The 15,356-nt window shown below is 42.1% G+C and overlaps 1 protein-coding gene across 1 annotated transcript; it reads left to right on the top strand.

Moving 5' to 3' along the window:
* Window positions 1–234: 234 nt before the first annotated feature.
* Window positions 235–10,779, top strand: MLANA (melan-A). The gene is made up of 5 exons (XM_036856742.1): window positions 235–309; window positions 1,545–1,646; window positions 4,178–4,274; window positions 9,241–9,354; window positions 10,670–10,779. Exons 2-5 carry the CDS (start codon window positions 1,570–1,572, stop codon window positions 10,736–10,738), a joined length of 357 nt encoding a protein of 118 aa, XP_036712637.1. The 5' UTR covers window positions 235–309; window positions 1,545–1,569; the 3' UTR covers window positions 10,739–10,779.
* The last annotated feature ends 4,577 nt before the right edge of the window (window positions 10,780–15,356 follow it).

The raw sequence follows: 15,356 nt of genomic DNA, 5'->3' as shown, positions 1-15,356 counted from the left end.
GGAATCCTATATTTTATCTGGCAACCCTACAGAGAAGGGGTTGGCATTTAAAATTAATGGCTTCCCTAAGATGAAACCCTGGGATTGGGGAAAACAGAGGCCACAGTGAGCTGTGACTTTTTGAGGAGAGGAATGAAATCGGTTTCTTTCACGCCAATTAAGCAATCACAAATGACTCCATCAGAAATCCAAACTCGTGACTAACATGGGACTCAAGACCAGGAAAAAAAATTTAAAAGATTAAGAGCCAGAGAAGCAATCTTCACACATAGGGCCAGCCAGCAGACGGAGTGGATCCCATCCTGGCAGGTAAGGGCATTGCCATCTCACCCATTCTTTCAGAACAGAACAGGGTTGGGAGATTCTGGTGTGATCCTCCAGCCTCCATGACTCCTGGCTGTCGGCAGAATTCCTCCTCAACATTCATAATTCTCCGACTTCTGAAGGTTCACAGAGTCTCCTCCTAGGTCCTCCCTCTAGGCTGCCAGGAAGCAGAGCAGAGAAGCAGGAGAAGCAGTTGTTCAGGCTGCAGCTGGCTCGTGAGCAGCTGTGTCTGGTCCCTGGAAGGAGCACTTTTCTTGGCTCAGGTGGGATGCGGTGCATTTGATGAGCCCACACTGCTTGCCAAGGCTCAAAGCTGGAGGTATAGATTTACAAAAACAACTTAATGCAAAATTAATTAAGTTTTGTGTCTATAATTTTGAACACAGAGTTCACCCCTACATTATTCACCTGAGATGATCAGTGAGTTCAAGTGTGATTTCTTCTTTACAACTGGGAAGGGAAAATTACACATGAAATGCCCCAAGGAATGGGTTCATGGGGTAAACTCTCTGCTCCTCTCTCCCACTTCTCTTCAGCTGTTTTAAACAGGATCATTAATATAACTCTATGGGGACCAGACCTTTGGGATTCATGAGAACAATAAGAGGAAAGAAAAAAACATACTAGCAAGGAGAGAAGAGAAACCATTGTTGATTTTTAGCAAGCACACTCTACTCATGACCACTGAAGTTCATGAGCTTTTTTTCTATTTGTTTGTATCATAGTTTAAAATTTTGTATTTTGGGGCAGTTTCCTTTGTTGGAAAATGGGCTTGGAGGATGCTGTGCTAGGCCACACACACATTATGTCATCATAGCCTTCTATTTGTCCAATGAGCGATATAAAATAATACCTTTGGAGAGAAATAACTCCTCTTATTAACCACAGCCTTGGGCCAGGGAAAGTAAGGAATGAATAAAAATGCTTCTTGTTTGTTTCTCTACAAGTTTATGGTATAGAGTCAAATTAAAGGTCACATTTTTTTCCCCCAAATTATAACTCAGTTTGAAAGTTCTTTCCTTTTGTTTGTGGTTCCTTCTTTGAACCTGAGCAATTTCCACTTGATATTAGTGAAAGGAGGTGCAAATCCTCTCACAGGGAGAAACCAGAGGGTTCGGCTGTCATTCCTGGTCACCTAGTGAGAATGTCTTTGTGGGTGTTTATGAGATGTAAGAACATGCTGGATGCGTGAAATGACATCTGTGTGCCCCTGCTGTTAGGTGACCCGAGGCCTGACCCCACAAGATGCCAAGAGAAGAGGCTCACTACATCTATGGTTCCCGCAAGAAGGGGCACGGCCACTCCTACGTCACAGCTGAAGAGTAAGTTCAAAACCAGACCCAGTGGGGTTTCCAGTTTGCCTTTTGCTGACACAGCCTGCTGGCTTCCCCCAGCACATGCCTGTCTGTAAAACTCTCTAGTGTCTATTTCTCCAGAAAGTAAATACCCTGGCATTGAGGTGAGGAGACCCTGTGGTCCTACAAGGGACCTCAAGCTTCTCTGAGGCCAAAGAGGCAAGGAGGTAGGAAAGGTAAAAAGCTGGATCTTGCCATTTTTGTCTGCATTCTTGGCTATGAGGCATTCATTGTAGGTTCCCAGGCTGAAAAACATCTGTCTGGGAGCAAGATGCCTCTTTCCTCAAGCCTTGCCTGTCTACTCCACTCAGGCTCCCGGATGTGGTTTGCAGACAGAACAAAGGCAAGTTGCCAAAGGGCAAGTGAGGATGAAGGGTAGATGTGTGTGACTCCACCTGCTGACTGACTCCAAGGTGAAGAGGGTCATAACCTTTGCATCAATACTTTATCCTAAAGAAAGGTGTTTCGTATTATGAATTAATTTAAAATAAGTATTTACATGATTAGACATTTCTAAGTGCTAAGCATTATATACCAGCCCAAGATGCTATTCTTGCCTTTGAAAAAAATCTTACAGCCTAGTGGGAGAGTTAGGCATGGGAGTAATTTCGGCAAGTGTATGTGCTGTGATGGGAACACAGGCTGTAGGACACACTCTGCATGGATGAGAGTGGGCAATGTGTGGGGGGGTAGTGGGAGGGCCCCCCCACCCCGAGTGGAGACTCCAACAGGACAAACGAGGAACCTGGTTTTTATGTGGACCATCTCTTAAGTGGTCTGCTCAGAACTTCCTGCAAACCTGCTCTCTCGGGAAAGAACTGTTGAATAGCTTTACCAGAATGACCTAGCAGGGGCAAGAGACATGAAGAACCCATCAAAGGCACCGAGGAGGAGTTCAGGCTGGAGCATTTCCTCAGAAGACCCTAGTGGGATTCTCTAACATCCCTGCATGGTCAACTGGGAGTGGAGGTGGGGAGATCTTCTGAAAAAATGTCCCAAGAGCAAAAATATACTCTTGCATGTGGTATTAGGTAGGATATCTTTCAGCTCTTGTATGATGACTCAACAGACTCTGTGAAACCACCATCAAGAGAGGTTCTCAGTTGAGGGGGCATAAGCCGCCTATAGAGCTTGTGAAAATGCAGCTTCCTAGGCACTGCTACCCAAGAGGCTGTCTCAGTAGGTCTGGGGGCGGGGGGCCCAGGATCTGCACTTTAACATGCATCTCAGGCAACTCCACTGCAGAAGGTATCTGGGTGACATCTGAGGAGCCCTGCCTGGCTGGGCAGTGGGTTCTTTTGGTGTGTCTGGCACATCCCAGTGTTCTCGGCTCTCACTAGGCATGTGTGAGTGCAATGTAACTGTGTGTTGAAGAGCTGGAACAGAAGGCTTCCCTGGTAGTGCAGTGGTTAAGAGTCCGCCTGCCAGTGCAGGGGACACGGGTTCGAGCCCTGGTCCAGGAAGATCCCACATGCCGTGGAGCAACTAAGCCCATGCGCCACAACTACTGAGCCTGCGCTCTAGGGCCCACGAGCCACGACTACTGAAGCCCGCATGCCTAGAGCCCGTGCTCCGCAACAAGAGAAGCCACCGCAGTGAGAAGCCCGCGCACCAAAATGAAGACCTGACGCAGCCAAAAATAAATAAATTGAAAAAAAAATAAAAGAGCTGGAACAGAGCTCTATGTGTGTCAAGATGTCCAAGGGGGTGACCACAGACCTGGGGGGTGGAATTAGAGCACAGGCATGCTGGGAGTTGAATCAGCTGGCTCCAGTCACGAGAGCCCACTGAAGGTCCCCGTGACAGCTTCATTTCAGGAAAGGGCGATGCAGCAGGAAAGGCACTGGCTGGGTACCTCGGGCCAGTCGCTGGGAATGCTGGTTCTGCCGCTCTCCGGTTGTACAACCTTGGGCATTTTACCAGCCTAAAATCTTGAGGATGTCAGATGTGAAATGAATATCCTACCTATCCCAGTGGATTGTTGTGGGCCTATAGTGGGGTGCTTGCCCCAGTGCTTGGCAGGGGTGTTGTGAGAATTCAATAATCTAATGCATGTAGAATGGTTATCATGGTGCCCAGCTTACAGCAGACATTAAGTCAATGTTCCTTTCCGCTTCTTTTTTGTAGACTGATAGTTGGGGAAAATGTTTTAAACTAGCCCTAATGAAAAGAAAAGATAATTCAGTCCCAATAAATATGTTGTCCACATAAGGGTCAGTTACTACTGCACCTGTTGCACCTGGAACTTTGGTGCTGGGGCCCAGGCCAGTTAGCACTGCTGCTGTGGGCACACACCTGAGAGGCTTCCAGAGATGGTCCCGTCCCTGGGTACGAGTGCTGGAGGCCTGGTGGGTGCTTGGTGTGGCGTGGGGTGGGACACTCCTTGGGGACTGCTCTGACTGCAAAGCCCCTGTGAAGAGAACACATTGATGCACATTTCATTATAATCTGGAACAAGGTTTCTGTACCAAGATGTATTTATCTATCTCTTGGGCCAGGGCTGCAGGGATTGGCATCCTGATAGTGATCCTGGGAATTTTACTGCTCATCAGCTGCTGGTACTGTAGAAGACGAAGTGGATACAGAAGCTTGAAGGTGGTAAAGTTCCCACTGCTGGGTCTCTCCAGATCAAGGACCTCCTTTCTCCTTCTTTCTCTGAATTTCTGGGGAGTGGGGTGACATTCTCATGATCATCTCTATCTCTGATTCCTGGTTCCAATGAGTCTTTCTCTACATTGTACTTCTTGTAACTCTTCCTTTGCCTCTGCCCACGTGTGAACACCAGTCAGGAACTTGGCCCCTCTTTTTGGTTCCACTCACAGGAAACTCGAGTGCCTATCTGTGCGTGTAGCTGAGCACTAATGGTTTGTGGGGCACAGGGGGAGGGTTCATGGTTCTCTTGCACAGTGAACAGCAGCATTTGAGACACTCCAGATCTTACCAATCCTTCTGGGGATTCCCACTGGCTCTGTTACTCCACTTAGAGGCCCTCTCCTCTCACCTTGCCTCTTCACCCCTTTCCTCCCAGGTTGCCTGGGAATTCCAAGTTCTTCTAACTCTGTTAGCAAGCAACCCATCATACCCAGGACCCGTCCAGCCATCAGTGCAGTGAGGAAACCATCCACCCCTCAGCAGCACAAAAGACCACCAGGTTTTTAACAGATTCCTTCCTCCACTGATGGCCAATGTGGTTTTAATAGGATTTTTGCTCCTTTACCCATACGAGCAGGAAGTTAACAAACGACACAGTCCAGCCTTGGGGTAGCAGGATCTTCCACGTATGAGAAACATCAACAGAGTCTCTAAACTATAAAGACGACAGGTTTCAGAAACCTTGCTTCAAAGCCAGGTAGCACTTTGGAACTTAAGCATTCTCCACAGTGAGAAATGGGATGGAAGGAGAGCTGCAACTTGCTCTCTCTCTTTCTTTTTCTCTCTCTCCCTCTCTGCCTTGTTATTGCAGATCTGAAAGCTTCTGAGGTTGATAAGTAATGGAAAAAAATTGATATTTACAAAAGATGTTGGAAAGTTCCAGTCCTCATTCAGCAAGCACTTCATGCAGAGAAAGAGGTTCTGTGATGGAGGGGAAGACTGGCCTGGGTGGAGGGTTGGAGCCTGTGGCAGTCTGAGGAGGAGAAAGGAAAGGTGAGAGCTGTAGCTTCAAATTCTTCTCGTTGCCGGGAAGCCTGGGCAGTCCCATGTGTCCCTTTCCCTAATGCCCATCTTGCCATAGTGTCCCAGATACCAACCATGAAAGACAGGGTGAGCTTGGGGGGATACAGCCACCAAGCAGCAGCCCTCCAGTGTGGTGACATTTATGGAAGGAGAAGTTTCTGAGCCTGAATAAGACTCCAGACCAAGTTCTGTAGCAAAGCCTTGGGTTAGGAGGTTAGGGATAAAACTTTTTGCTCTCTGCCACACACTCTATGTGTACCTCTAGCACTGGGTTATGACATTGCCTTGTAATTTGTTATTTACTTTTTGCTTCTTCACCCCTTCTCTTCCTCCCATTTATGAGCTGGGACAGAGAATATTTCTTATTCATCTTTGTACCTCCAGTGCCTAGCACGGTGCCTGGCACACAGCAGTCACCCAATCGTACGGCATAAGGAGTTGGTCTCATTGTCTGCCATTGACTTGCTTGGTAGTCTTAGATTTTCCGTTCTCTGAGCCTCATTTACTCTATTACACACCTAGACACAGATGATATAACGTGATGTGTATCAGTTTTTATTTAATATGTTTTCTTCTATAATTTAAAAAATTTAATTCTATGTTTGCATATTAAAAAGTTTTTTTTAATAAATAAATTTATTTATTTTCTTTATTTACTTTTGGCTGCGTTGGGGCTTCGTTGCTGCACGTGGGCTTTCTCTAGTTGCTGCGAGCGGGGGCTACTCTTCGTTGCGGTGCGCGGGCTTCTCATTGCGGTGGCCTCTCTTGTTGCCGAGCACAGGCTCTAGGAGTGCGGGCTTCAGTAGTTGTGGCTTGTGGGCTCAGTAGTTGTGGCTCGCGGGCTCTAGAGCGCAGGCTCAGTAGTTGTGGTGCACGGGCTTAGTTGCTCCGTGGCATGTGGGATCTTCCCGGACCAGGGCTCGAACCTGTGTCCCCTGCATTGGCAGGTGGACTCTTAACCACTGTGCCACCAGGGAAGCCCTATGTCTGCATAGTAAAAGAAAAATGATTTAGTCTTTCAAGGAGTAAAAACTCTACAAACTCAGTATGTTGGTACCCATTTCCTAACTGTCCACGATTGCTAGCTTGATGCTACCCGGACAAAAAGGCAATGTGTTTTGTTTTGTTTTTTTTCCTTTCTGCTTCAACACTCTCATCTTAAATGTGTTCAATTGAAGAGTAACAGTCTTAGTGTTGTGGGCTCAGACACTGAGCATTTTGCCTGGTGTAGTTCAAGTTCAACCTGCCACCCTCCATTCCTCCACGTCTAGACCAGTGATTTGCAGAGCTTTTGGAATTTTTATGAGATAGAACTGTGTTTAAATTCCCTTGTTCCCTAATGTTTAAAAATGCTGTCATTTATTTTTTAAATTAATATTAAAATCTTGTTTTGAGACTTTCATATCTCCTGAAAAGCCAGGTTGGGGACCAGCAGTCTAAAGAAGTTTAGGCAAAATTATGTAAAATAGTGCATTAAGTACTGCATTTAATTACATAATAATCTCCCTGTCTCTCTTCGGTGATTCTATTTTCATTATAAAGCAGAAGAACATAAGTGATGATAAACGCAAGTTTTGGGTACCTGAATCACTCCACCTGTAGCAACCTTCATTAGGCTTTGAAATATGTTTATTCTCCCACTTACACTGACCACAGAATGGTAGAAATGTTGGTTGGAATTAAGGTCTCCTAAAATTTCCCCTTTGGCTAACAATTCCCCTTAGATCTGAAAAACATCTTCTGAAAGGAAAGACTGCTTTTTGCAGCAATGTGTCTCAGAGGAAAATGATTTGTAAGGGAGTGGAAGTTGGCTTTCATATTTATCAGTTTTACTCTTTCACTTGGGAAGTTTAGGACATAATACTTTTGATTCTTGGGGAAGAATTTAAAGGCTCTGCTGATAGCTCAGTTTACACTCATGTCTTGAGGTGTCATGTCTCTCAATGTATGGTCAGGGGCCTTTGCACTTGAATCACCTAGGGTTCTTGCTAAAATGCAGATTCTGGGACCATCTCTGGTGGTGGGACCCGGGAACCTATGTTTTAACACACACACTGAAGTTTGATGCAAATACAGAGAATTGGCAGTGAACTGGGGAAGTGGCCCACACTCCTCTCCTATGGCAGGTGAGGATTAAAAAAAAAAAAAAAAAAAGAATAAAAGCAATAATTGAGGTAAAGGGAGAGAATGCATTAAACACCTTACCTGAGATATATTGCTTGGAGTGGTGGAGGGGAGCAGAACCTCCCTGGGCCCTCATGTCAAAATTGGGATTCTTGTGCTTATATCCTTCCAAGGGGTAGTGTCAATAATGATTTCAGACTAGAGTTTAGGAAAATTACTTCTTTACAGTCTGCACACTGTGTAGGTATCACCTCCAACCATGTGTGGCCTCATCCAGTTGATGTTCCAAACACTTCTCCTCCCTGGGAGACCTGCCTTGATGCCCTTCTCTTCCAACCCAGTAACCCCAATAATCAGCCATGGTCTGCAGACAAGCCTGCAGAGGCACTGAACACCTGCACAGCCTCCCTCTTCCAGCCGCCCTCAGCCAGGACCACAGAGAGCTGCTCATGCCCTACTGGTGGATTGGGTTCAGATATGTTCGGGTCTGTATCTTAAAAAAATGAATTAGGTGTGAGCATTTAAAAGTAACAGTTTACATAAAAATCTTAATTTCTAGTTTCTTGTTTTTAAAAAATCAAAAGATCTGGCAGAAACTGGCAGCTATGCAGTGGTTTGTCCCTTTAGATGGGATATACACTCCCTCCTTTCCTATGGTCCCCACTTGACCTCCTCCTCCCTCTAAGTGTCTGAGCGTAGCTGAGTCACCCCAGGCACAGGCGATAAGAAATTGCATCGTCTGGAGAGCAGCGGTTCTCTGTGTGGCCCTGGACCAGCAGGGTCAGCATCACCCAGGGAACTTGCTAGAAACACAAATTCGTGGGCCTTCACCCTAGACATACCATGTAAGAAATTCTGGGTGTGAGCCCAGCAATCTGTGTTTAACAAACCCTCCAGGTGACACTGATGCATTCTAAAGTTTGAGAACCACTGCTGTGGAGAATTTAACAGTAAAAGCAACTAAAAGTTAGTCTGCTTTTTATAATCACAATGTGCCAGCAATTTTAAACAATGTCAGTAATGAAATACTCCCCCTCACTAGGGTGGACCGCTCCTGCAGTCCCCATTTTGGTATGTGTCTCTGCCTTGCATAAACGGTTGACATTCTATTCTAGGGATGGAGAGCATTACCCCCTAAACCTATGCAAACCACCGAACTCAGTTTTACCCACCCCTCCCCCAATAACTCAAGGTGCAGGACAGCCTTTGACTGACTTGCCATCATTGTTGTGATGTGACTTGGAAGCTCAGTGCTACAGCCACAGCATTTCTATCACAACACAGGCATTCGTACTGTTTCAGATATTTTGCTGTCATTATGGGGAAGGCAGAAATAGACAGTGTCCCTGCTATCGAGTTGCTTATATGCTTGTCCTTACTGTGATACCAGCTCCTGCTTCACTAGCTCTGATCTATTCCACTTGTAACCATTCTCTGAGAGCCATTTTTTAGATTCACTCTTTTTTTCCTTCCCTTCAAAAATATTCGTTGACTAACTAGTGGGTGTCAGGCACTGTACTAGGTGCTTCACCTTTAGTTAATTCCTACAACAGTTCTGAGATGTAGGCGATATTATCTTCATATTACAGATGAAAACACTGGAATTCAGAGAGATAAGGTGACTAGCCTGAGGATACACAGCGAATAAGTGGCAGAACCAAGATTAAGACCCATTCTTAAAACTTTGGCTTCTTCCTCTTTTCTTTAATGGACTCAATTATTTTTTTCCTCACCCACTTACCTTCATGAATTCACATTTCAGGACAAAAGCATTCATGCTGGTACTCAAAGTACCTTAACAGGAAGATGTTCACGTGAGGGGCTTGGTCACCAGGACACCAAACTGCCTTTTCAAGAGAACAATTGTGAACCTGTGGTAGGTTGAGATCCTGCATCTTGGTGTTTTTGTGTATGGCTGCTTTTAACTTAAATGAATAAAATTATTCCCATTTAGAAAGCAAGGGCAATGTGAATGTGCTTAATGCTACTGACTTTAAAAAGTGGTTAAAATGGTAAATTTTTGTTATGTATATTTTACCATAATAAAAAATAAATAGTAAGATTAAAAACAAGGGAATCATAGAGATTTTCTTAAATTGTGTCCTCTCATACCCAGATTTTCCAGGGTCAATAATGAGACCCCTACATGTAAGATCTGAAGGAAGAATTTGGTTCTGGATACAATATTCTTTTGTCTTATGTTTTTAGTATAATTGCCTTTGTCCTGAACATAGATATTATCTAACGGAGAAAAAAAAAGTACCTACTATTAATTGTATAGAGTTGCACTGTCCAATAGGGTAGCCACTAGTCACATGTGGCTATTGAACACTTGAAACAGAGTTGTTTGAATTAAGATGTGCTGGAATACATACCAGATTTCAAAAACATAGTATGAGGAAAAGAGTATAATTCATTAATGATTTTTATATTGACTACATGTCGAAGTGATAATATTTTGGTAGGTGGGGTTAAATAAAATATATTAATGAGATCAATTTTACCTGTTTCTCTTAATTTTTTAAACTGTAGCTACTAGAAATTTTAAAGTCACATATGTGGTGCACTCTATTTCTATTGGACAGTGCTGGTATAGATGTAGTACATCATAGTTTTTGAGAGCACTGACTCCAGAGCCAAGTTACTCCATGACTTACCAGTTGTGTGATCTTTGGCAAGTGACTAAACCTCCTCGTGCCTCAGTTTCCCGACCTGTAACATGAAAACCTTGAAAATACTCCCAGGGCTGTTGTGAGCATTAAATGAAGGCCTGACACATTTGTGCTCTGTTGATAGTAGCAATGGACTTTAGACACGACTATAGGGATTTATGCTTGTGGTAAAGATGAAGTGTGATCGGTGTCTGTTTAACAGGATTCAAGAATTCATTAGTTAGGGTTTGGGGCATCTACTGACAAGGATAATCCAGGTATAAATAAGTTTCTGAAATTTTTGGGAAGCCACTTAGCCCTTTTTTCTCTGCCATTGTTTCCCCCAGCAATGTTTCAACATATATACTTGTGTAACCTAATAACGATTACCTCATTGGGTGGAAATTAGCTGTGGACAGCTAAACAAGTTTCAATCCAGAGCAAAAGTATAAACATCACGCTAACTATTTTGACTTAATCCCTCTTCCAGAACCACATGCACTGCTGCCAAGCCCATGCTGTCCTTTCTCACCCTCACAGGTTCCCAACGCTCCACCTGCCTATGAGAAACTCTCCATGGAACAGTCACCACCACCTTACTCTCCGTGAGAGCTAGCGAGGCCCCTGAGAGATGCTGAAATGATTTCCCTCACACTTTTTGTTGAATTTGATGTGGACATGTAATGTTCTGCTTCAGAATGCTATAGAAACAGTGTACATCATCTCTACTATTAAGCTGAGTGTTAAATTCATTATAGGGCAACTAGCAATACTGATTGAGGAAATGATGAGAAATATTAAAATGGGAAAAGCTTTGTCAATAAACATTGTAATGGATGATACTATCTGTGGCAATAATAGTAAATCTACAGTATTATTTTCTGAGGGAGATCTTTCAAGTGTGTGTTCTGGGATCATTTGATTTCTTTTTAAGTTGAAATATGGCTAATAACTAACAAACTGCTATTCTGATTTTTGAAGACGCATCCTCTTGACCTACACGAACTCTAACAGGACTGTTGCAGGTGAGTCTGTGCTACAGAGCACTCACAAAGGATACCTTTACAGGTTTAAGACCAAGAGCTAAATGACCTACCAAATTATAGTCAGATTCATCTGATCAGGAAAGTGTCAGTAATGTCTCTTTGTTTTCTAAAATTCCATGATGCTACAATAATATACTGCAGATATCCTGTATCTTCAGCAATACATATCGTGCAGTTCTAATCACATTTCACTTCAAGGATCAATGCTATGATAATTAATGACAAGAACTTTCTTTTAAACCAGAAGGTGGTGTAAGGACTTGTAAACAAGTAAAAGCTACTGTAGTTTGGCTGATGTCTTGTCTTAAATATTCCAAAGGCAATTTAGCTCCTTTGAGCTCCCAAATCCCTCTCAAAAGCACATACAGAAGAAATCATGAGGGACCAGAAATTCTGGAATGGTGTCATTATTTGTATAGCAATATTACAATTTATTTGTGTGACATCTACATAATATTATCTGTTTTTCTTTTCACTGAAAAATTTTTTTGGCTTAACTTATATTACCATCCTAAATGGAAAATCAGTATCATTTTTCATAAGTAGAGGATGATTATAAAAAATGAAGATAATGAAAGCAAATTACTTTTATTGAAACCTAGGAAGATACTGATGGTCACAGAACGCTGTCAACTTGAGACTTGCCCTCGTTATTAAAGAGGGAGATTAGCAAGAATCAGAGAAAATCTTTTGACGTAATTAGAAGGCTTGCAAGAGAAAGAAATGACTTGCTCACTCTGTGACTCACTGTTGTTTAATGCCAAGTCAGTAAACCACCTAAAATCACCTTGTGTCATTGGAAACGCCAGTGTGGCATAACTGCATCATTTTCACCAAAAGACAAGATTGCACAGAGGAGGAAAAACACTGAATAAAGAGATATTACACACATTGAAAAAAAATGTCATTCCACAAAATATTAAAAGACCCCCCTACCCTTCCTGATTCTATCCAGTCTTACCACTTAAGATAAGCCCTCTCCCTCCCATTTTCAAACAAATAAATTCTGAAAAACAGAACTTCATTAGGGTTTGGCCAGCTTCTGTCCTCATGACAGGGCCCTGTCTGAGCCTCAATCCTCCACTTCTTATAGAAGAACCTGTGCCCCCCACCCCATGACCAACCACAGCTGCTTATTTATTTATTATTGTGTGTCATTGATGGTAGTGGTTGGGGTCTGAACCACCCCTGCCACCTCCACCCTGCTATAACCAATCCTCCTGTAATTAATAAAAGTGTTAGTGGGAATGTAAAAAAAATTTTTTTTGACAAAAGAATAAAGTTGGATCCCTATCTCACACCATTACAAAAATTAGCTCAAAAAAATGATAGAGCTAAGTATAGGAGTTAAGACTACTCCTTAGTTAAGATTTCTCCTTGTTTCTCTTAGGAGAAAACAAAAGAGTAAATCTTTGCAACGTTAGATTTGGTAATGGTTTCTTAGTTATGATGCAAAACCACAAGTATGTTGGTAAATTGGAATTCATCAAAATTAAAAGCACTGTGCTTCAAATGAAGGACAAATCAAGAAGAAGACACACAGCACTGGGAGAAAATATCTGCAAATGATATAACTGATAAGGGAATTGTATGTGGTATATATAAGTAACTCTTACAACTCAACAATAAAAAGAAAACCCAATTAAAAAGTGAGCACATTTACCTCATTACTTATTTCTATATGTATTGAAAATTATGAGTTCACACTGATAACTCCAATTTTAAATCAACTACAAAGGGTTCATTCTAACCTCTTTTCATATTTTTAAATCCATTTCTCCCCATAGTGAGAAAATGGCTTCTGTTAATCTCAGATTACCAATTTACTGCATGAATCACCTTTGTATGTAAGCATTTTACCATCTATCTGTCATGCCATCCCACCCCCCTCAACAGATGCCCCCCAGTCCTTGCTCAGACCTCGAAGTCTTGCTGTGGACCACCACCAGCTCCCTAACTGGAACACACCTTACCCTGCTCAGGTGTCAATACCCTGTGCCCAAGCTTCTAACTATGGCTGCCTCCCCCTGACATAGACCTGCTATGGTACACCCCATTCAAACATCCAGATATTGGCCTCATGTGGCCAATAAATAAATAAAGTTAGGAGAGAGAAAAGGTATTCTTAAAAAAACCCCAAAAAACAAAAAAAGTGTGATGCAAATTTGCAGAAAATCAAAATCAATCGAGGAGAGAATTTACTGCATATAAATTGAGAAGAAATGTCCCAAAGTGCACAAAAATATTAGTCATATACATCAGAAGCATGACCCCTAGAAGGGATGGCCTTGAGAAAGAGTTGGAAAGAAGCACTTCCTTTTATCAAAGCTGGATTGTCTCCCATGAGAAAAAAGCTCAAGAAAGTTGTTCGGCAGCTTGGCTGAGTGCAAGTTCACTGAGCTAAGAAAATAAAATAATCAAAACAGACAAAAATTGGCTGAAGCAGTTTAAATTCCAGCTTTTCCCAAGTTGCCCCCACTGTTCCACACGCAGCCCTGGTCAGAGGTGGGAGAGTATCAGGAGACTCCCTGAATCATCAGGTCCCAAAGGAAGGGGGAGGTTTTAGCTGTGAGGGCTCAGGCATGAACATCACCTGCAGGTCTGATTCAGGTTTACAGCAGCCAGCTCCTAAACATCCACAGCAGGACATCTGACTGTGTTTTCTCTCTAAAAATAATTTAAATAAATCTCTTTTCAGATTAACTGCTTTTACTTAATTGATGCTACATTTGCTCAAATTGAAGTTTGATAGAATTATAATTCCTAAGATAGTGTTTTGCAAATCTAGATGGTTATAATAAAATTTTTATGGATATTAGACCATTAGACTCTAGAATTAGATCCATATATGTATTGTATTTAGGTTGAACTAAATGGTCCACTATTTTTACCCATAATTGAATTTTTACATGATCAGGGAGAGATATTTAAATCAATAAAGACCATTTATATATGCTATGAACTGTCAGAAGAAATCTGTAAAAAAAAAAAAACTACTTATCTCAATAAATTTTGATTTAAAAACTGATATAAAACAAGAACCCCACCGAATGTAAATTGATACAGCCACTGTGGAGAACAGTATGGAGGTTCCTTAAAAAACTAAAAATAGAATTACCATATGATCCAGCAATCCCACTACTGGGCATACATCCAGAGAAAACCATAATTCAAAAAGACACATGCACCCCAATGTTCATTGCAGCACTATTTACAATAGTCATGGAAGCCACCTAAATGCCCACTGACAGACGAATGGATAAAGAAGATGTGGTACATATATACAGTGGAATATTAGCCATAAAAAGGAACGAAATTGGGTCATTTGTAGAGACGTGGATGGACCTAGAGACTGTCATACAGAGTGAAGTAAGTCAGAAAGAGAAAAACAAATATCATATATTAACGGATATATGTGGAACCTAGAAAAATGGTACAGATGAACCGGTTTGCAGGGCAGAAATAGAGACACAGATGTAGAGAACAAACGTATGGACATCAAGGGGGGAAAGTGGGGTGGGATGAATTAGGAGATTGGGATTTGACATGTATACACTAATATGCATAAAATGGATGACTAATAAGAAACTGCTGTACAAAAACATAAAGTAAAATTTTAAAAAAAACTGATACTTCTTCAGAAGTTTGTATTTTCATATGGTTTTCCACCGATATGCTCATAGTGGATGAACCAACAGAATGTTCCAACATTCCAGGTGCTAAAAGATTGCTATGAGAACCATCTTTCCCCTTTGCGGTTGCAAATAAATTCTTTTTTTAAAAAACAAAACAAAAAAAACCCCAAACAAGAATCCCACCAAAAACAAAACCCCAAACAAAATCGAACAAAACACCACCCCCAAATGAAACTATTAGTATTTTCATTAGTTTAGCACTAAACTCATAGATTAATTTAGGGGAGATAACACTTTGTTCATGATATTTTGTTGCTTAAATGTTTCTAAATTTTATAGTCAAACAGCTTTCCCTTAAAAAAAACCCCTTTCTCTACCCTTTTCAATTTAAATAGTGTCCATCTTTTTTGCCCCCGTCACCTCTCTGTTGCTACCATTACTGCCAGGTGACAGGTCTTCACATCACCTGCTCAACTCACCGAGTAATCAATTGGCCTCCCTGTCTCTAGTCAGTTGAATGATAGCAGCTACTATTTATTAACATTT

Source organism: Balaenoptera musculus, chromosome 6, assembly GCF_009873245.2.
Source record: "Balaenoptera musculus isolate JJ_BM4_2016_0621 chromosome 6, mBalMus1.pri.v3, whole genome shotgun sequence".
NCBI classification, from domain to species: Eukaryota; Metazoa; Chordata; class Mammalia; order Artiodactyla; family Balaenopteridae; genus Balaenoptera; species Balaenoptera musculus.
The sequence above is the reverse complement of the archived record's forward strand: the minus strand, read 5'-3'. Positions and strand labels throughout refer to the sequence as shown.